Source organism: Podospora pseudocomata, chromosome 4 (genome assembly GCF_035222375.1).
Source record: "Podospora pseudocomata strain CBS 415.72m chromosome 4, whole genome shotgun sequence".
NCBI classification, from domain to species: Eukaryota; Fungi; Ascomycota; class Sordariomycetes; order Sordariales; family Podosporaceae; genus Podospora; species Podospora pseudocomata.
In genome coordinates this window covers 1344135-1365575 of record NC_085888.1, presented here as the reverse complement: position 1 = coordinate 1365575, position 21441 = coordinate 1344135, and the positions used below count along the sequence as shown (strand labels likewise).

The 21441-nt window shown below is 50.7% G+C and overlaps 7 protein-coding genes across 7 annotated transcripts; 2 read left to right on the top strand and 5 right to left on the bottom strand.

Annotated features, from left to right (window-relative positions):
• Positions 1-1555: 1555 nt before the first annotated feature.
• Positions 1556-2399, bottom strand: QC762_403925 (uncharacterized protein; the record flags this gene model as incomplete). The annotated part of the gene is made up of 3 exons (XM_062889853.1): positions 1556-1933; positions 1992-2172; positions 2374-2399. 3 exons carry the CDS (start codon positions 2397-2399, stop codon positions 1655-1657), a joined length of 486 nt encoding a protein of 161 aa, XP_062743390.1. The 3' UTR covers positions 1556-1654.
• An 86-nt stretch (positions 2400-2485) lies between these two features.
• On the bottom strand, positions 2486-3548 carry QC762_403926 (uncharacterized protein; the record flags this gene model as incomplete). Its single annotated transcript, XM_062889854.1, has 3 exons — positions 2486-2584; positions 2646-2945; positions 3057-3548. 3 exons carry the CDS (start codon positions 3546-3548, stop codon positions 2486-2488), a joined length of 891 nt encoding a protein of 296 aa, XP_062743389.1.
• A 3708-nt stretch (positions 3549-7256) lies between these two features.
• Positions 7257-8205, top strand: QC762_0065340 (uncharacterized protein). Its single transcript, XM_062883671.1, has 2 exons — positions 7257-7741; positions 7798-8205. The coding sequence occupies exons 1-2, from the start codon at positions 7259-7261 to the stop codon at positions 8056-8058; spliced, it is 744 nt and encodes a 247-aa protein (XP_062743388.1). The 5' UTR covers positions 7257-7258; the 3' UTR covers positions 8059-8205.
• A 3161-nt stretch (positions 8206-11366) lies between these two features.
• On the bottom strand, positions 11367-12963 carry QC762_403940 (uncharacterized protein; the record flags this gene model as incomplete). Its single annotated transcript, XM_062889855.1, is given in 4 exon segments — positions 11367-11428; positions 11437-12098; positions 12182-12448; positions 12581-12963. Coding segments are annotated over 4 exon segments (1374 nt in total).
• A 704-nt stretch (positions 12964-13667) lies between these two features.
• On the bottom strand, positions 13668-15598 carry QC762_403950 (uncharacterized protein; the record flags this gene model as incomplete). Its single annotated transcript, XM_062889856.1, has 2 exons — positions 13843-15598; positions 13668-13783 (listed from the first exon to the last, which is right to left on the bottom strand). Exons 1-2 carry the CDS (start codon positions 15245-15247, stop codon positions 13668-13670), a joined length of 1521 nt encoding a protein of 506 aa, XP_062743386.1. The 5' UTR covers positions 15248-15598.
• A 449-nt stretch (positions 15599-16047) lies between these two features.
• On the bottom strand, positions 16048-17193 carry QC762_403960 (uncharacterized protein; the record flags this gene model as incomplete). The annotated part of the gene is made up of 1 exon (XM_062889857.1): positions 16048-17193. The coding sequence occupies one exon, from the start codon at positions 17191-17193 to the stop codon at positions 16048-16050; it is 1146 nt and encodes a 381-aa protein (XP_062743385.1).
• A 2318-nt stretch (positions 17194-19511) lies between these two features.
• QC762_403970 (uncharacterized protein) lies at positions 19512-20488 on the top strand. Its single transcript, XM_062889858.1, has 2 exons — positions 19512-20045; positions 20124-20488. The coding sequence occupies exons 1-2, from the start codon at positions 19600-19602 to the stop codon at positions 20323-20325; spliced, it is 648 nt and encodes a 215-aa protein (XP_062743384.1). The 5' UTR covers positions 19512-19599; the 3' UTR covers positions 20326-20488.
• Positions 20489-21441: the final 953 nt, after the last annotated feature.

Below are 21441 nucleotides of genomic sequence, written 5' to 3'. Positions count from 1 at the left end.
ACACAGAAATAAGCTTTTGGCTGTATCGTTTTCAAGAAAGGCACTTCAAGAACAGGAAGTGTAACTGCTGGTGCGAAGCAATAGCTGTTGACCAATTTGGGGGTTGCAGTTGATAGTTTTACTTGCGAGAGGCGGTCATTTTCTACTAAAGATAGAGTGCTGCCGTTTAGCACGTGTCCATGTTCATTCGCCGTCGTAAAATCCAGATCTGTCTCAGCCCAAACCTAAGAGCGGAGAACTAGTTGGGTTTGATAGGGAAGCCTGCATATGGTGAGTCCCGTTGGACGTCCTGTTGGAGAGAGTCAAACCCGAACTGGGCATTGAGATGCTAGCAGGTGGCCAAACACGAAGATGGAGATAATGCTATCAGCCTATCGGATGTGAGGTCTGTCTCCTAGGACAATGAGGGGACATGATTGCGAGCAGTAAGAAGAACGCAACAGCCGTTTCTCATCTGTCCAAAAATTGCCAACGTCTATCGTGTTGGGCAAACCATTAGTTGTAGTGAAACCAAGGCTTAATCCGCGCTGCTCTTCTCCTGGATTGGTGGGTGATATATGGCAATGTGCAGCAGCTCCGATGCGGCAAGGAAAATGCCACTCGACTATACGTCAAGGGGATCCCAGACAGGTCTTGTGTTTTCAGGTACTGTGGATGCTGTGGGTACCAAGCTGGAAGCAAAGGCATGAGAGCTGGTAGGCGCACATGTTGTTCAAACCTCCAAGAAACGACGTGCCGTTAAACATGACAATTGTATCAGCTTAAAATGGACAACCAGAAACTAAAACGACCCGCAACTCTCCTCATAATCTGACAGCACGATATTGATGGAGAAATTGAAGGCAATGGGGGCCGGGAAACTCCAATATCCGCCCCACATCGTCGACCACGTCATCGACCACATTTCCAACCACAACTGCTGAAACCCAGGGTTTTATCTCATTCAATTTGCAGTACAAATGTACGCTCGAGCGTGATAGGACCCCTCCATTTATATGGTGTTGATGTTGTTGTCTGCGCGCAAATGCAAGCCCCGCCTCCATGCTCAAGTTTCCGGTGCATGGTATTTGAGAAGGTTATATTCAAAAGCTTTAGTTGAGGGCGAAAATGGTGATGTGGTTGGTGAGACACCATATGTAACTCTCACTCCTGTACGGGATAATTCACGGCTACATGTTGTGTCATCTTTTCAGTTCGTCAAGGCCAGTTCTTTACTTTGCAGGCAACATAGATAGCCAAACAGTATCATTTTGCGCAATGGGCCAACAACTTTGCTTGAGCACTGTTTCAGAGCTTTATTGCGTAACAACGTCACCGCAAGGCTTCTATTGCCTATGCGCCGCCAATACAAGCATAAATATCCCATCTAGTCAAGCCGAATAAACAAAAATAACTGACAGTGAGAGCAGAGGAACGGTACAATAATGGTCTGGGAGCCTTGTCAAAAACCGTAGGAACTGGAGCCTCGGCTGTCGCCAAGACAACCACTTACAAGGCTGGATATCTTGAGCCAATCATAACGTCGAGAATTCACAGCGCGATGCAGCCTTGCTTGCCAGGACAATCGACCTCGATAACATTAAACAAAAGTGAGAGTCGCAGACCAAAGAAACCATCCAGCTGGGGACCTAGCATCTCAATCTGCCATTTCCTACTACTGCCTTCGGAAAGAACACGACCAGTATTTCGCCGCCCACCGACAATTCGCACAGGCACCTTTGAACTTGCCCGGCATCACCACACACTCGGCGAACCGGCCTTGACCCTCCCTGCACCGATCGCAGGGCTCTGGAGCAATATCACCGCGAGAATGTGCGAGGGCAGCCTCACAGTTGGCATTTGGCTGCCAGTTGTACATGGGGTTGCCACGGTGGTCCCTCTTCACGCCCACCCCCACGACGGGTTTCGTCCACACCTTAGCTGGCCTGATGAACTGCTTTCTTGTTAGCCAGGTGTCTGGAACAGATTGCTTTGGGTTCAAGCGGGCATACCTGTTGAGAGAAGATCTCCTTCATCACCGCATTCTTCTTGATGCAGCCATGGTAGATCCCACGAAGTGCCTTCTCGCCTATATACGAGACCTTTCCATCCTTTATCATGCTCAAATCTGGGATTGGTTGCAGTGGCGGCAACAACGGTGGCAGTTGGGGGGGAATTGTCCTCGGTAGGGCCCTGCAAAGGGGTAGAAGAACGGTCAGTGGGGTGCCAAATACCTAAGCAGTTTTGCTATACGGCAGAAGAAAGACGGGTGGCGTTTCAACCTAGCAGCAAAGAGGAAAGATGGAATACAGGCAGCAGAAATGGGAACAAAGGTCCCTGCCGAAGAGGGTCGCTAGACAGTGGTCAAAAAGAAGAAGAGGCAACTGTGCTTACATGTTCAGACTCTGAGCCACTCTCATGCTCAGAGACACCTAGGCTAATAGGAGACTGGGACGACTCGGAGAGATGGAGCGCCGTAGTCCCGCCATCATTCTTTTGGCTGATCTCAAATTTTCCCCAGAGCCAGATGCACCAGGACCATGCGACTCCCGTATCTGATGATCGTGAATGGCGGACCGTTCACCTCGGGCTGAAACCGCAATGTCTGGAGTGAGCAGAAGATCAGTTGGTGATCACAATCCCGAACTGGGGGCAATAGTACTCACTGGAAGCGAAAAAGATTCGATGTTAAGGTTGCGAGGGGCGGAGGCTGGTATGGAGTGTTCGTTGCTACGTCCAACTGTGCTGGTGCTCTGCTTGGCGACGCTGGAATTGCTTTTTGAACTTTGCGACGATGTACCAGCGGGGGGCGCCTCCGCTGCTGCGGTGGTGAGGTCGGCAGGTCTCTGCTCTGGACTGAAGCTATTGGGGCACAAAAGATTCAAAGTCACCTGCGACACTTGGCGCAACGATTCCTCACCAGAGGGCGGTTCAGCGCCGGTTCTCGGTCTCGCAGTGCTCGTGCACTGTCCGGGAACGCTGATAGTTGTAGTCGGGTGTCGGCGATGGTGTGCCAGCACGGGACGCCTCCGCTTTAGCGTTGCCCAAGTCAACAGGCCTCAGCACCATGTCCGTACAGAAGTCCATGTAGGCCACATGGGACTTGACCCTCGACGTGAAGTCCTCCAAGAGAGGCAGTCAATGTCGACCACAACTCGGGCCCCGCCATTTGCGCTGCTGGGCTGGGGGCTCATCTCAATTGCGTACTGGTCCACAATGCAGCTGTTCATGGCACGACTTCCTGATTCCATAAGCGCTAATGAATCGGCAATACCGTAGAGCAGACTTGTTCTTTTCTGCTCAACTGTCTTCTTGTAGTTCATCGCCCGGGCTTTCTTTTCGTCAAGCCGCAAGATCTTCTCTTTGACTTCCCTCAGCTCCTTGTCCCAGGAACCCACCTCCTCGGCATCTTTCTCGGCTTTCTGGGTTGCCATCTTCAGACGATCGTACATGGGCTTGATTTGGACAGCAACACCATGTGAGGCCTTCTCGAGGCTCTGTTGGTGCCGTCTCTTGTACTCCTTCAATATAATGGTTCTCCAAGATGGCCAGTCTATCGTTGGAGCCATCGTCAGCTTCTTGCTTGATGGACATGTTGTTCATAGTGGGCGATCAAAGAAGTTTGACAGAAGGCTTGTGAAACAGGCAGTCGCGGACAAGTAGGACCAGGCAGGAGCATGGACAACTTCAACAAGTCATCAGGGCCGCAGCATTCGTCGTTTCGTTGATGCGTCTTCAGCTTGCAAACCTGGCGCTGTCTCAACAGGGTTGGGTGAGCTGCATCGAACTGCAGCGCCCATTCGTTCAATTCCAGCCATGTGGGTCCAAACAAACGGCGGGCTCCCGGCGGCTCGATAAGTGCTGCCATCCGTCCGAGCCGGGGCACGCCGGGGACCGCTTTTTCTGTTCTTCTTTTTTGTGGAGGGGGGAGGTGGAGGGGGGGGAGGGGGTGTGTAACCAAACCCGCGTGGTGGTTGGGTGTGGAGTGTGGGGTGTGAAAAGGAGCTGTGCAAAACTGCACAAATTGGGTTCGATGCCGCTGAGCGACCCATTGAGGTCGTTCATTCCCTATTCATCTATACTCTTTCTTCGTCTTTCCAACGAGCCTGTCTGTGTTCAGTATTTTCAATCGAAACACCATCGTCTTCGTCGGGTAACACGTAAAAGGTTCAGCCAGGCAGCCGCATTCTGTCCGCCAACTGAAACATGTAACTAGGACTAAGAGAGACTTGGATCACCATCAGCGGACTGCTACATTGGGGCACTAAGATGGATCTCCACCTCGTATTGTATTGTTTGCTATGAAGACACTGCCGTGTTGACCAATGGCACAACCAGCCGGCAGCCAGTAGCCAGCAGGTGTGTTCTATCACGCACCGCGCAAGACGGGCACACCGCACCGGACAAGATGACGTGGACAAGAGACTTGAGCTATCATCTTTTGACTGACTCCCATGATGGCCATTTCCCATGAAATCTTGCCGCTGCCTGAAGTGTGCACAACAGACCGGCTTGGCATATCTCGCCGGCTTCCCTCGCGGCCCGGTTCCAAGCCGCATCAATGCATGAAGCCTGCCATGAGAGATATTGTCGGCGGAAGCACTCGGGAACTCTAACAACGCCGATGGTTCGTTCAGAAGGGCAAGGTGGCGGGATCCTGCATACCTATCTAGGTTGGTAAGGAGGCAGCAAAAGAGTCGAAGCTGACGTGGACGAGGATGCACGAGTTTATATCTTGTTCATTCATCCCCATTCTTCACGAGCTTGGGACCAAGCATCACCAACCTATCGCTATCGCTTCCTCTCCCCATGGATTCCAGGACATCAAGCAAGAAAGAGGTGAGCCCACGATCCAGAAACGCCGCGCACCACATGACTCACGATCGGCTGAGAAAATATCACGGTCACTCTGAGGGAAGTCCCACAATTAGATGAAGAGAGGAATGAGAGAGGGCCGGTCTATTTGCGATGACTGCGAGGAAATGAATCGACAGCAGAGCATGGCAAAATCACAGAAGGGAAGTCTGCAAGACCAAAAGAAACGTCTGGGGGCACAAAAGAAAAGTTTGGAGGCACAACTGGCTAGCACGGAAGGAGAACTGCTCAGCGTGGAACGGGAACTAGGCAGCGTGGAGGAAGAACTGGAGCTTGCGTCGACAACCGAGAGGAACCTGAGGAACGACGGTCTTACCATCGTAGAACGTTATCACAGCAGGATGAGCCACAATGCAAAGAGATTTTCGAAAGAGTCTGGACTCGAAGGCCTTGGTCGGATACAGCCTTCTCTTGCTGAGGTTGGCAGCAGCCTCAACATTCCTTTGCCTCTCATTGCCACCAATGATGAGGTAGAACACAAGGGACTGCCGGGGACAGCCGACCCATGCCAGCCATGCGTGCGGAGACTATAGCGCCAACACAGAGAGAGGGGCGAGATGGGCTGTTGGACTCGGATCAGAAATTGGTACGTACATCTAGTCCTTCATCCTCAAACTTGCCCTTCACCTCAGGGTTCGCGGAGCGATTTCTCTGACCTTTTTACCCTCATCTAGGCCTCAGAGCCAAGGGCCTTCCCACAGTCCTCGGAGTCTTAAGCCATGCAGGGGAACTCGGCTGAAAGGGCGATTCTCCCGGCAAGGGGATACCTGTCCGGCGCGAAGGCATTGCACCAGTTCCCTAATGCAAGGTTCCCTGCACCCCCTGTCGGTTGGAATGCAGAGGGGGTCGTCGAGCCAACAAGAAACCTCCTCGTCCACTCTTGTGTTGACCAGTCCCCAGGAGGACTCTGACACAGAGATGGAACAAGACAAGGTTGCTATCCTTGACGAGCAAGAGGTTGGGCAACTCTGGCGCATCAATCAGTCACAGGGGGCAGTGACCTATGTGATAAGAGAGATGTTAGAAAAGCCGGCAAGTCATAATAACCACATACTGAATGAAGAAGAATCTGCTTGCTAACTGGACACCGGGCAGTATCGACGACCAGCTCGCTTGCGGACGACCATGCCCAAGTCCGAAAATAAACGTGTCTATAATTGGAACGATTGGTCGAATATGATAGCTTTGGTTGTCCAGACCAGCGGACAAATTGTCCAAGAGGGCTGTGGCCGTTGTAAGAACAAGGCTGGGCCATTTGCTGAGTGTGTTGTGGACTCGCAGGTTGGTATTGCCTGTGCAGGCTGCCAGTATAACAAAAACCATGGGAGGTGTTCTTTCAATCGTCAGTCTAAGAACGCTGTCGTTTGCAAGGGCCTTGACGACAACCTTTCATCAGGGGGGGCAAACTCCAATCGGTCACCTAGTCTTGTTGAGAAATAGATCCCTTGATGTTGCTCTTTTGTAACCTGCCTTTACATTGGACTATACCGGAAGCTCTCACAAACTCCCTGGGGTAATATCTCTCAGAACTCTCAGGTTACCTGTCCACACAAATTGGAAGCCATGCGCTGGCTACCCATTTAGATACACACTGCCAGCACCTACTTGGCGACCTCTGTATGCCACCACGATGTGAACTGAAGAAAGAAAAAAGCTGCCTTGTCCAGTGTAACTGAATAATTTCTTGGACTGGCCCCTAAAGCCCCTTAAGAGGCGGCTCTCTTGTAGTTCTACCGAGCCTTCGACCAGACACGGGGACCGCAGTTTAACTAGTTGAGCTTGACCTTGTTAAACCTTTTGTTCAGCCTCTTCTTCTGGTGCCTCTTCTCCGGTCGCCTGCCCTCCCAAATTTAAGCAGCTATCTCAATATTCGGGCAGATTTAGGGTGGTCGATGAGATAAGACGGTTTTGGCCTATCTTGCAGAATGATCCTCTCCATGAGTACCTATACGTCCTCAAATCTCGCTCATCATCTCAAACTTCGAGAAGGCCTCCAAGCAAATATCCGGTTTAGCCACCTGGTGTTCGGTTGGAACCTAGCCGCTAGATGCTTTTGGACTTGGCTCCAAAGTCCCGGCGTCTCAGCCCTGTCCGGGGTAGAGAAAGAAGCACTCGCCAAGCAGGCTGTGGCAGCCCTGTTCATCTCCACCCTCCTCGTTCGCAACTTGAGGACCAATAATCAGACGACCTACTTGCAGAAACCGAGGACTGTTTTCCCGGCTAGTCCCGACCTTTTGGGTCAGACGGTGGCATTTTGTTGGCGGAACCTGCGTGGCTGCCCGAGGGGTGGGCACGCAAGGAGCAAAGCCAAGTCGCAGAGCCAGCCACATGGGGGATGTGGGCGTCTTGGCAGCAAGTTGGTCACCCAGTTCATCTTAATCAGACGTCAGGGTCACATATGTTGATGGTGTATAAGATGTGGGACAATGCCTTTCTCACTGATCAGCCTTCTTCCATCTCATTCTCAGCAACAGTCTCACCACCAGTCGTTCTCATCGCTCTTTCTCTTCTCTTTTTGCTATCGAAGATACCCGGCCTTTTACCCGACCGACCGACATACACCTTATTTTCTAATTCTATCAAAATGGCCACTCCCGCTCCCCAAGCCGCTGCTGCCCCTTCCACCCAGGCCGCTGGCCCCATCTCCGACGCCGACGTCGCCGAGTGGAAAGATAAGTTCAACAAGGTCTTCGCCGCACCCTCAGAGCACTTCAACTCCAAGTCGCCGGCCACCGCCCAGCCATGGACACACAACTTCTGGAATTTTATCAAACCGCTCGAGACATGTCTTATGACTTGGTGCTTGCCATGCGTGGTGTTTGGCAGGACGCATCACAGGGTCAACAAGAGCGCCAGTTTGAGAGGCTATGAGCCTATCAACACTTCGGTATATTTGGGCTCTGTCATATTATTGCCGTTGATGGATTGTTAACATAGATCCAGTGCCTTCTCTTCTGCGGTTCAACAGCCGTCTGCATGCAATGGCTTCCCATGGCAATTCAGAGAGCGGATTTCAGAGCCAAATACAACCTTCAGGGGAGCTGCGCGGTGGACGTTGCTTTAGCGTGCTGCTGCGGGTGCTGTGATATTGTGCAGATGGATAAGGAGGCTGAGTTGAGGGCTTCTGGGGAGCAGAGCCAGAATGGGATTCAGGAGCAGTATAAAGCTGCGGAGGTCATGGTTGTGCCTGAGCAGAAGCAGTAGACGGACGGAGCGATGTGCATGACGAGACACTTGGGGAATTTGCTGATGGATAATGGGTTGCGGCTTAGCTATGATACCTCTGCTAGTTTGTTTGTGTTTGTTTGTTTTGGTCAAGAACATAATATTTTTCTCTAGCTCTTCAGATATTTCCTCACAGTTTTTTCGGCGGAACGGCGTCAAGAGTCAATCCAAGGGGACAACCCCCTGCCTGTCAAGTGCCAGATTGTGGGGTCAAGATCTGCAAATGGCCCCTGCTAGCGCTGAGAGCAGAACTGGACCCTTGCTCGGCAATTTCACCCCAATGTGGCGTCCATCCCGAGCTCAACGACAAAGTTGGTGATGGCTTCAAAAATACAATTTGGAGTTAACTTCTCACAACTCGAATTATGGCCCTCACCTAGTCCAACCTCCTTGGTAGCTAGTGCCTCCCCAAACCGGCAAATCATCACTTTGCTGCCCCCCTCCTTAATATCCCTTATACATGTAACCTTGATGACCACCATAACCCTGATAGTATCCCCCGGCAACACCATATGTCTGCTACTCCTTCTTTGGAAAAGCAGGCTTCTCAATCTCAAGATCGGTCAGCATCGCCCTCGGCGTCTGCCCCCTCTAATCCGCCACATCAGGGCTCGCCCCCGCCTTCACGAGAGCCTTTGCAATCTCTGTCACCGCGTCTTTATCCCCAAGCTTATTACACCCCAGCCCCACAACAAGCAATGCCGTCCTCCCCTCTCTATCCTTGCTATCGATCACCTCCTGCCTCAACCCGGCGTCCTCCACCTCTTTGAGTGAGAACTCTATCGCCCCAGGACAGACACCAGTAGCCGCCCAATGAAGGGGGGTCATACCCCGGAAATCATTTTGTTTGAGCGGATTTTTCTATTTCCACTGGCCGGTGTAATTGGTGGGCTGGAATTGGGTGTATCGGGTGTTTATTTGATATTGAGGCGTGTATGTAAATGTTCTGGTAGTTGTCATGCTTTCTTTGATGGCTTCCAGCGCGGCCACGTTGTTGTGATACGACGCGAGGTATATGGCTGTTAACTGAGAAGAGGCCGCGTTCAGCGTGGCGGTTGGGTCGGCCCCTTTTTCTAGGAGGGACTCGATGACGGTGGTGGTCTTGGTGCTTTTCCCGGTGGTGGTGCACATGTCGTGGAGGGCGGTGCGCCCGGTTCTGGGGACTTTTCGTTGATGTTGGGCGTGTTGAATTGCCATTGGAATCTCTGGGGTTGGAATTTAAGGCCGGGTTGGATACCTCGGATTGGGAGAGGTTGACCGAATGGCTGTCGCGCGTTGGAGAGGATGTTCTGGGGAGTTTGTAGGAGCGGTGAGACTATTTGTCTAGATGTTGTCGACGGCGCGTCAGTACACAAACCTTCCGTGAAACTGGTATAGACATGGAGGTTTGGAGGATCACATACAACCTAACAGCCTGAACAACCCGATAAATCTCCCGTTCCCTCGCATACAACCGACTCGTCAACTGATGCATCTCAGCAAGTTGATATATCTCAGACAGCTTGTGGGAGCAATACTCCTGTGGGACTGGCAATCAGGTTGCTCTAGGGCTTCGGCCCTGGTGCCCACATATATGGAAAGGATAAGGGAAAGGTTTTGCTCTTTAGAGTTGTTTGTTCGAGTACTTAACAATATCATCAAGTATTACCAAAATCCTCGCTGCCGTACAACACAGCTTTGTGAAACCTTGCTGGGGCATCATCTTTTATGCCTTCTCATTGGCGTCCGCAAATGCCACCTTGCATTCCTCAAGGTTCGCCTCAAGTCGCGGGGAGAGATCAGTGGTTATAGGGATGCTGGTAGTACCAGACCTGAGCTGTTCAAGAAGGCCTCTGCAGGAGTCTAGTGCCACGGAGACGGCCTTGATGCTATTGGCAAGATCTCTGAAACTGTTATCACTGCATAGGACACGGTAGGTCAGGCTGTTGTAGGTCGTCGAGAGCCGCTGGGCGGAATCCTGCAAGATGATGATTTGATCCAACATTGTGTGATTTGACTGTGAGTGATTTCTGTGCTGAAGGACAAACGGCAAAGATGGCCTTGAGTTAAGGTGGGCGAGAGTGGATTGAGGATTGGACGGGGGTAGCGGTTGCAATCCGAAGATGATTTGCGATTTAGACTCCCACAGATTGCCCTCGCGAATGTGGAGACAGCCTCAAGGTCGGATTCAGTTGGCCCTTGAGCAGCATGTTTGCGGCTCATTGTGCTGACATGATAGGGGATCAACACGACTGCGCTCCCCGCCCCCCCTTTGGCAGCAGAGCCTCACTTCCCTTTGGAGGCCTTTTCTTACTCCTGAAACTACTCTGACCACACGCTTCATGCTTCATGCTACAATAAGGACAAGAAATATAAAACGCTACAAAGAAAGCCGAGAGCCTTCAGCACACCAATTATAGCTTTGAAGGTCATATTTTCTCTATAATGTTGGTTGTGTGCACACTCAGATTCAATTAACATCTAGGGATCTTTCATCTTTTATTCCTAGGTAGGCTATTCCAAGTCCAACTCATCAATAAAAGCCACAATTAACTTGAACACTGTCCAACCACTTCTTGATAAGAGGTTCAGTCTGTAGCATCTGACCAAACTGAGGACCTGCTTCTTCAAGACTGTCCTTTGACGGCAACACTTGATTCCAAAGATCACCACCTAAGTCTTGTTTATTCCGAGCAGCACCTCTTTTCTCGCTGTTAGCCCCATTTCTGGATGCTGTATCCCGCCCAGCACTCCTCGTGCTTTTTCTGACCTCGCCCGTGGAGACTCTACTCTTAGGCTTCTTTTGGCTTTCACTTTGAGATGACACTGGACGCATCTTGCATTTGGCATCTTGCTTCAAATCAGGCAAGGTATTTGGGGACCTGCTCCTCTGGTTCACGGGGGGCGGTAAATTGGCTGCTCTAGTATCTCGACTTGGTGGTGGCTTGTTCATCTGGCTTGAATGAAAACCTCGAGGTTTTGGTGTATTCTTTCTGGGTTTTTGTTTCTCACCGGCCGCTTTGTCGCTCCTACCAGTGTCAGGTGTCACTTTGTGACTCGAAATCTTATTTGTGCGCACATCCTGTCTGGCGACCTGTGGACTGTTCGACCGTTGTCTGTTGGTCCTGTTCTGGCTGGCGTCCTTCGTAAGTGCCTTGGATCTTCCACGGCAGCTGTCGCTCTTTCCCAGTGACCGGTCATCATCTCTACGATCTGGATATTTGAGATGGCTTTGGTCATTCTGTTGTTGACCTGAGTCTGGGGTTGTATTCCGACCACATTCCTCGTGCTTCTGTGGAGATCGAACCTCAGACCTGCTTCGAGGCGGGCTCCGGCGTGGTTGCTGGCGTGGAGTGGTCTTTGACGCATTCTTTGTACCTTCATGTTGCTCGTCGACTTGAGGTATCGCCTTAGCCTGTACCTCCTTTGCTAGCTCCTTCTCTTGAGCTGCAGCCAAGTGGGCACCCGCCTTTTCTAACGCAGTCTTCATCTTCCTGAACACTCTTCCATCCTTATCCCCCCTGAAAAATTTTCCAGACAAGACATCCCAAGGCGTTCTTCCCTTGTCGTCCTGCTCCCTAACCAACCGCTCACTTAGCCTCTCTCTCACAATCTCGCTAACCAAAAACTCGGCCGCCTCAGGTGCTGCCCCCCAAGCAACCATGTGAAGGACATTCCTACCGTTCTTGTTGGCCTTATATAGGAGACTCTTCCATTCCTTTTTGTGACGTCTATAGCGCTGCACGGTTAACACCGTACTCATCGAAGTTGAAGGTCGACGGGGTAGTGTCGTCACCTCTTGTTCCTTGGTGAATACAGGAAGCTTTGTAGCTCGAGCTGCGAGTGTCTTGGCATCAGCAGGTCCGTCGTCCTCCGGCACCAAGCTTCTCTTAATAGCCTTCAGTGCTTTCACGTTGTTGTTGTAGGCAGCGAGGTGTAGGGATGTTGACTGAGCACCTTCAGTGGTAAGCTTTGGATCAGCCCCCTCATCGAGCAGGAAGCTGACAAGAGCAATTTTGTTGTCGGATTGATCGGGGTCACTACAAGCATTTTGTAGAGCAGTGTATCTGTTAGGCAGTTGTCGCTTGTCGACGCTCTCACCGTTGAGCAAAAGTGTCCTCACCAATGGCGGAACCCAATCTGCAAATTGCGTCCTGGACTCGGTGCGCAGGATGCCTTGATGAGTTTTTTGAGTTGGGATTCGATATTGAGGACAGTGGCCTGTGTTTGGCAGGCTACGGTGCCGTTTTTTTGGACGTCACTTTGTAATTTGGAGGTCATTCTTTTTGTTTGGTCGGCCGTGTCTCTTGCTTGGCGGGAGATATTCTTGGTCTGGTAGGACATGTCTTTTATTTGGCGCACGTCTTTGAGTGTTTGGGCGCCTATCTCCCTGTTTTGAGCACCCGATGTCAGCGGACGGTTGCCCTTGCATGATGTAGGTATGAAGTATCATATAGCCAAGACCTCTCACTGGAATAGATGAAAGAAAAAATAACACTGGCCAGAAGAAAAAGCAACTTACAGGTGGATGTCCTCCACAACTGATCGCAGGTCTTTGTCTCTCGACCGCAAATTGTCCCTCAACCTTTTCACCTCATCGGGGTCTAGAACTTGGAGGAGTATGCGGCTTCGACTTTTGAGAAGCTTGTTTGACTTCTCCTCAGCTTCTGACAACGTCTTCTGACATCTTTCCAAACTGGTAATCAATCTTCGCTGCAACTGCTCGGGGAAGGAGACCCGAATCGCCCCTGAATAGACCCGCTCATAGACCTTTTTACATGTGCTTGTTTTCCCTGAGATACTTTTGATCTCTTTCGCGAGATCTTTGGCATCATCTCCCAGGCCGTTGTAGATCAAAAAGGTCTGGTAGGCGAAGCTAGCAATAGATGTAACCAGATCGAGCATGTTGTCAAAGGTACCAAAGATTTGCAAAAGAATAGTCCAAAACCAGAACTCAAGTGGTGATGTAGGAGGCTGATGTGCAAGGTATATGTGCCTCGACCAGGCTCATGTGGCCGTCTTCCCGCTAGCACTCGATGCATATGCATCTGCAATCCTACCGCCCAGTCAGCTGCATAGCCACATATCCGTTGAAGGCAGACCTTGAGGCTTATCCTCGATAAATATTGCAATACTCTGGTTGGTCACCTGGTCCAGTTGGGCATCAACTGTTGGCGAAATATGCAGGTAATAGCACCGCCCCAGTTTACTGCACCAACAAGATGCTTGGCAAGAGCCGCAAGACAAGGCTCTAGAATAGAGAGAATCACCAGAGGTCTGCCTTGAATTGGATGCAATAATGATGAGGTGGATGAATTGACAAGTATCTCAGATGATAGCCAGACACCGATTTCCCTGTGGCCCAAAACCCTCACAGAATCCGGCAAGATCCAAAGTGTTGGTTTCCTATTAACGAATCAGCTATCACTGATCAATGCCAGACAATAAGGGAAACTCACTCCAAAATTCATGTTCCATAATGGTACATCTGCTCCGGAACTCTTCCTTGTCAGGCCGACACCCACCGATGCCCCAAGATTGAGACTACCCTGGAAGCCGTTCTGAAAGCCTCCACAAGCCGTGCAAGTCGCAGCTGCCCACCATGTTAGTCAAAGCCAATCGTGAATCAGCGTCTCTTGGGGAAGGGCAGACAAACAAGTGATTGTCTTTAAAGACGCAGACAAAGTTGGCGCTTTCACAGTCAACTCAGCAGCAAAGCCCGTTTCTATAAAAGTGTTAGCTGAGATGATATCTTCACACCAGTGGAGAGAACTGTTTACTTACCAACAACACTGACTTCCATCCCGATCGAGCCCTTAAGGAAAGCCGAAGCGCGAGCTTCAACATTTGCATCCACCTTCAGGGGCTGCTCCTCAAACGTGATCTCCCAACCGCTCTTACTCATTCTGGCCTCATTCAAAAAGTCAAGCTTGGCAGTTGATCCCTTGGGCAGGCTAGCCGTGCCCCCAAGGGTGACGCCAAGACTCCCCTTCAGCTCACCAAGCTCAGCACCTAAAGAGATAGCCACTGTTGGGCCCAGAGTGAGCACACCAGGTATAGCAATACCCGCAGGCGAGTACTCAAATATCGGAATACTCTGTGACAAGGCAGCCCCGTTCAACACACTGCCTTGCGCCTTCAGAGCAACAATGGCAGTGGCCGCCAGCTCGTCGGACAAAGAGATCTCCACGTTGGCCTCGGATAGCTTGAACGCCTTGGCCGCGAACCTTGCCTCAATGAGCAATGACCCGGTCGTAAAGCAGCTGATGCATGTAGCTGAAGCGTCGATTTGGTCCCGAGAGAGCGAGATCGTCTTTGCCGTGAGATTCGACTCGAACGGAATCGAGAAATCGGGGTTAAAAGCTGGGTCGAACGGGTTCACCTCACCTAGCACAGGAACGGTAACAGCTGGAATCTCCTCGACCTTCTCCTTAGCTTTCCCGATGACCTTGTCGGCGGTCTCCTTGATCTTTTCTCCGACCTTAGTAAACCCATCTTTGATTTTGTTCCACGCATCCTTGAAGAACTGCCTCTTTTCAATCTCACTGGGAGGGACCGCCGGCCGGCCGACGGTCAAGTCAAAAGTATGTGCCGCTTTCTTCCACGTTGTTTGCTCGACACTCAAGATAACAGTTTCCTTCTCGTCATTATAGATCAGCCCAGTGACATTGTAGATGATACGCTCGGTGTTGTTGCCACAAGCACCATCACCAACAAGCAGGAAGAAGTGGTTGTCAGGCTTCTTGTTGACCCACTGCCATATATCTTCCGCTTCGTCAAAGTCGGCTTCCTTGGAAAAGGTAAGCTTCAACTCGCCGTCGGTCTGGGGACAGCTGACTTGGGTGATGAGGTCGTCGATGAGCTCGAGGTTCACGAGATTTTCGTTTTCGCCGGCGGTTTCGATGCGAAGCTTGGCGATGGTGCCGTCCTCGCCAGACCAGTAAAGAGTCTCTTCGGACTTGAGCGAAAAGGCAGCTCGGAGCTCACGTCTGGTATTTACCGGGCGAGGAAACCGAATGGGCTTCAGGATGACAGTGTTGGGTTTTGCCAAGACTGTGTCTTCGATGGATGATGAGCTCACGTCGCGAGTGTCAATGATGGTGTTGGGCGAAACATGTGGAATCGCGCTAGCAAGAGCAGAAATGCTGTGCGCCAAGGCAGTAGCGAAAGGAAGGTGCAGGCGAACCATGGCCTGATGGTTGAAACGAAAGAATTGAAAGGGAAGGAACGACTGTGTATATCTTGAATGGAAGGAAGGAAGGATCGAGGGCGATGCTTTTCACAACACCATCATCCGACACTTGCAATGTTGAGATACCCCGATCTTACTCTAACTACATTGAAAGTAGGGCGGTGCCCAAGTATTAAGCTTGTTTTCAACAGCCGATCCTGTTTGTTCATCACGGGAGCTAAGCGCGCATCTCGGCGTGCCCCTGAGTCGAGATGAAGAATTGAACGCTGCCCATCGGTTGGGCTGTGTGCAGCATGGATGTCAGGGTGCCATACCAGGGATGTTGGCCATCCACAGCGTTTATTTGTTGGTGATGCTAGATCCCCTGGATCTGATACGCCCTATGAGACGGGGCCTCCAGGATTAGCGGGGCACAGTTTGCCCCCGACTCCTGGGAACTGCTTGTTTCATCGCTATGATAGGCTGCCCTTTTTCATGTGACACACAACAGGGTCTTGTTCGCTGCAACCCAACCCCTGAGGCAGATCGCGATGGTAAGACTTTTTAGTTGTTTTCGGTACCTCAACCGGCAGGTGTCAAGAAGTTGACTGCCGTCCGATGTCACCATGAGGCTTGAATTCTCCGAGTAAGGCTTGGACACGATCATTGACCATGATAAAAACACCTGGCCAGGCTTGGCTCATCGGAATTGAGGTATGCCCATAGTTCATTCCCAATCATGTTCGGTACCTCTGTTGCGATTGCTACCTATCTACCTATTCTAACTGAGATCACTCTCTGTGCCAACACTCCCTATCCTACAACTTCACCATCTTCTTTTCCTCTGGCACTCCGCCAAGCATCATCCAGGACCCAGTAAGGGATACCCACCCTTCCTCTTCTTCCTTTTGGTCTTCTCGCACCATAACAGGCACCCATCCCTGAGCCTCATCCTCGGAAAAGTCGAGGAAACCATCGTATTCACATCCGCTATCCGATCCCAGGCTCAACCCACAATCACTAGCCGAATCCGGTAGCAAGAGCTCAGGTGGCTGCAAGTACGGAATCTCTTCCACCAACGGGGTTTTGAAGCTGACCCGTTTCTTGATCGTTTTCTTGACATTCTTCTTGGGGGTACGTCGTTGTACTGTTCTAATCGTATAAGCCGGCTCCTCACGAATGATATCCTCCATTCTCATTCCCTCACCCTCCTCGACAGTTGGAGCATTCCAACGTCTGTTTTCCCTCCACAAGTCACTGGGCAGGATTTGCTCTCCAAAGGCCAGTTCCTTGACATCTTTCACAGGATCATCAAGCGTCACGACTCTCCCACTGCCCCTGAATCGAGGTTCCTTTCTCCACACCTTTGCATTTCCTCTCTGCACCATTCTCCCACCCTGAAATCTTGCCTTCTCCGCCTGTCGCTGCTTAACTCGTTCTTTCTCTTCATCCTCCTCTTGCATAGCTCCTTTCATTTCCTCCGGCACACCCCGACAGTCAAACTTCAGCCACCAAACCGTCTCCTTTACCGCCTTGTTCTCCCTTTTCTTCTCTCCTGTGAGTTTTGATGAACTTGAGCTGAGAGCCTTGACATCGCGTAAGTGGCCTTTCTTCGCGGCGCAATTGCTCGGCCAGGGGCTACCTAGGGGAAAGTCCTCGGAGACAACAAGGCGCTTGTGCGGTAAGAGGGTGAGCGTAGTATCTCGCTTGACTTGTGACTGGTTGTCGTGTCTCCAATGTTCGCCACCGTTAACTGGGACTTCGAGACAGGGAGCTCGATGTAAATATTGGTAATTAGGTAGCCAGTTCGTCAGAGTTGCTCGGTATGCTACGTAGCCCTTGGATAGGACCGTATGGGCTATGTAGGCATCTGCTTGAGGTTGTGAATTTTGATTGTTGGTCCCTAATGCTAACTTTGCTGCGATCAGGGGTTGCCCCTTGGTGCCGAGGTGTGTTGTTGGCATGATTATTTAGAGTGTATGACTTGGTTATGTAATGGCGATTGTGTTGTTATGACGAGATTAAAAAGTGCGTAGCTGATATGTTTCGACTGGTACACAAAATGAGTTGAGTAAAATATGTCCAGCAAAGGAAAACAAAAGTCTATCGTGGCTGTATATAACATCCTGTCAGGTCATCCGGAACTCGGAATCAACAGCACTTTTTCTTGTTTTCCAGGTTTTTCTGCCGACCTGTTTTGCATCGCTTGATTTGCAGGTCACTTGAGATGGCCTTGTGGAGGTCATTCGTTGGACTGGCAGAGCACAACTAGGCTGACTCCGAAGGGCGTCTTGTGTTAGTCACGCCGCATGGAATTTTTGGCCCTGGCTTCTTGGTGGCCTCCCTCTGGTCTGATTATCGCCGAGCTTTTCATAACAGTGGTGCGGCGCAGCAGATCTGGGGACATGTGGGTCGGGCCCGAATGAGGGTGCTGAGCTTTTAATGGGTCACCTTGAGGTCGCACCCCAACGCAACTGGTCTTAATAGGAGATCAGGCTTTGGACTAGCGCAGAGAGGTCGAGTTGATGGGCCGTTCTGGGAGAAAGTGACATGGGGTACATAGAATGCAAGAATTCTGAATATCAAGATCGAAGACAAACTATAACCTGGAACCTATAACGTACGTTATAAGCGAGCGACCAATATAAGCGAGCGACCACTTTTTTCGCGCGGCGCGTAACCTCATCCTCAAACCTAATTTTCTCAACAATCTAAAATGCCATCTACTTCAGAGGAAGCCCATATAATCTTAGCCCTTAAAGCTCTTCAAAATAATAAAAACCTAAGTGTATCAGCTGCAGCTAAGATGTATAACGTCGATCGCAGCACGCTTAGACACCGCCGCGCCAGCCGGCCTGTACGACGCGATACAACACCCAATTCGAAAAAGCTGACTCAATCGGAAGAGGAAGCTATTGTCCGATATATTATTGAGCTATGTACGCGATATTTTCCACCAAGACTGCGTAGTGTGGAAGATATGGCCAACTATTTGCTCAACGAACGCGGTGCGCCTCCTGCTGGCAAGCTCTGGGCTCACAACTTCGTTAAACGCCAGCCAGAGCTCCAGACGCGTTATACACATAGATACGACTACCAGAGGGCCTTGTGCCGTACGATCCAGAGAGGGTGCTTTCAAGCTGGATGTGAAGCTTCGTATGCCAACACCTCCGACCTCCCGGCCCGGCACCCCACAACCTTGGATCTTCCAGACACCACACAACCCCCAAGAAGCTAACTCGCAGTCAACGCTTATTAAGACTCGCATTGCCAATCATCAAAATAGCTCCCCGACTTCAATGTTGGCTGCTGTGGACCAGCTTGCTAAAAGTACAATGGCTGTGATGCACCAGGTGGCTCTTCTCCGTGCAGAGGTCTCTTCGCTACGCAAGGCCAATGAGGAGCTTAGTAAGAGACGGAGAGCCAAAAAAAAACACGCGTGAGGCTTGGAGGGTCACTTACTGTACAAGAGGCACAGGATCTACTGGATCAGAAGGCTGTAGGTGAGCAGGTAATCCAGGAAGATCGACAAAGTGGTGGTGGTGCAAGGGGGTCTCGTCCGAAGATTCAGTGCTGTGGCGTGTGCGGTAAGCCAGGCCATAATGTACGCACCTGCAAGGAGGCTGCAGGATCATCTGATTCATCTATTTCTAATTCAGTTATTGTAGTTTCCTAGTGTTGTGGTTGTATAATTGAGGATAGTTATGGTGGGGTGGTGGAAAGTGTGTCGCTCGCTTGTCTGTGTCACTCGCTTATCACGCACGTTAGGTATTTACCAGAATCAAGCGTTTTTAAGCCTGCTTTTCAGCTCGTTTCATCATTAAATGCATCCACTGCTTCCAACATTTAGGATTCTACCGCTCAGGCCAGCTCTCCCAGAGGTCTGCCCACAAGCTAGATTCGACTAAACACATTGGAAAAATTGCAACCCCAACCGAAAACCCTAGCTCTAACCCGTGAGGATTGAACTGAAGGGAATGGGCATTCCTACTTAAAAGACTACACCCAAAACCATATTCACGACTGGAATCAGAGCCGGAATCTCAGGTAGCGCCGAGACCCAGGGGTAGAATGTCTCATTTTGCATGCCCGATTTAAACAAGACGCGTACAAGAGTATCGTCGATAAGAACCTACAGCGGGGGTGTGTAGTGAAAGGGTGAAGTTGGTCGGTGGGTATTGAGGGGTCAATCTCTTGGCATCTTGTGGAGGCTGGCCCGGCCCGCAGGTGACAGGGGGCAACACCTTGCAGAGCCGACCCCGCCTTTAACCTCATCCCGCGTCATCAACGACACCAAGAACAACACCGTTTTCGGACAACTCAACTGCGTAATTAACTCTTTTTACTTCCATAACCGCAAGCCTCTCACAATGCCTGGCTCTTCCCTTTGGCTTCTGCCTCCACTGACGCATCCCCTCTACTCCATCCTCACGAAGCTCATCAGTTCGACCCTCCCCTCCAAGTGCCCCTCCGAAGCTGCATCATCTCCTAAAGTCAAACCGCACTACTTCTCCCCCCACATGACCCTGACCAGTGATATCCCTCCCTCTGTGTACGCGTCCGACCCACAAGCATGGCTCGACTCGATCCCCTTCCCTTCTGCCGAACACGTCAAGGTCCGTTTCTGCAAGGTGAAGAGTCAGGATGTTTTCTATAGGCGGTGTTACATATCTGTCGGGTACGAGGGCGTCAAATACCTTGCGGGGATTTCGAGGGCGAGGGGAGTGTTTGGGGAAGAGGACGAACGGGGCGAGAAGACGAAGGAATGGTTGGAGTGGTGGAGGAAGCAGTTTGGGCCGCATGTTAGCTTGATGTAGTAAGTCTTTATCGCTTGTTTTAGTCTTTTTTGCATAGGGATAGCGAATGGCTGACATGCATGCCGTGTGGGAAACAGCGGTGATGTACCGATTACTGAGGAGAAAATGAGAGAGGTAAGTCGAATAATTGTGGATGCCGGGGTCGCTTTGCCGGATGATGGACAGGCTGCGAGCGGAGAGAGAGGGATGTACGATGGCTGGGATGGTGGTGTGGTATGGCTGGTTCCATCGGATGGGCCGATTCAGGAGTGGAAGCCAATCGCAGTGAGAGAATTATAGTGCGGGTGTAGAAGGCCAGCTGGGGAAGTGGACGATTCATCTAATATAGGATCTAAAGAAATCTTCGTACAGGGCTATCCACGATAGCTCTAATCACTGTCTCTTGTCATATCCAAGTCTTTCCTTATCTACATATCTAACTTCCCGGGTTTCTCACCTTTCCAACTGCTACTATTTAGTAAATACAAACATGCTTCGTGTACGATGGCACGATCGAATCACTATCCTCTCTAAACGAGAATAATATCTCAGTAAGTCCCACCTACGGACCGACGTATAGTTAACCCACCCGGTAAAGGGAATATATATGGCATGCTGAATAACTACGCACTTATGCGTTTGTAGTGGTTCATAGGAAGTTCGTTGCAGCGCGATTTTGGTGTTAGGTATATGCAGACCGCCTGCCCAACTGCACTAGGGATTCAAGCATGCTTGGAGATTTGTCTATGGGGTGGTTTTGGAGCGGTGGGTGGGCGGGATGCTGTAAGCGAGATGGAAAGGAAAGCACAAAAGCAGTGAGTATGGTGTGGCATTGTCAGAGATGAGCTGGTTTGAATAATTCAAAACTAAGGACCGTATCTCTCTCCATAAGGATTAGCTGAGATAGGTAGCTGTGGAACAGCAAAAACGAACGCAAGGGACTCTGCCCGAACAGGTAAAAAGAGAGTGCTACAAGGCTCCGTGTGCTGCTTCAGAGCTAAATAGAATGTCCCGATTAAGTCGTACATCTACGTGATCCCCCAATAGAGTCACACATGTTGGCGAGTCCAGGTACATATATATTCTCATGTTTGAGATGTCAGCCGGATCTACATTGTGCAGCACATACATGGTCGATTGGCCTACATGCCACACATTAACAGGAGCCAAGTATGCACTTGGGTTTGCACCTGCATACATATCCAATCAATGGTTAGTTTGAATGGCGGTTCAAAGCCTGGAAATGATGCTTCCATGCGTAGGCACCTAGTTCAATTAGTGGTTCAATGCACCTACCTAGCCGGTGGTGGAATGGCTGGTTTTGTAGGTTACCAATTCAGAGCCATCTGTGCCACATTTGGCGGAGTGTCACCTTAGTCACAGGCCATCATTTCAATGACTGGAGATGAGATAAGA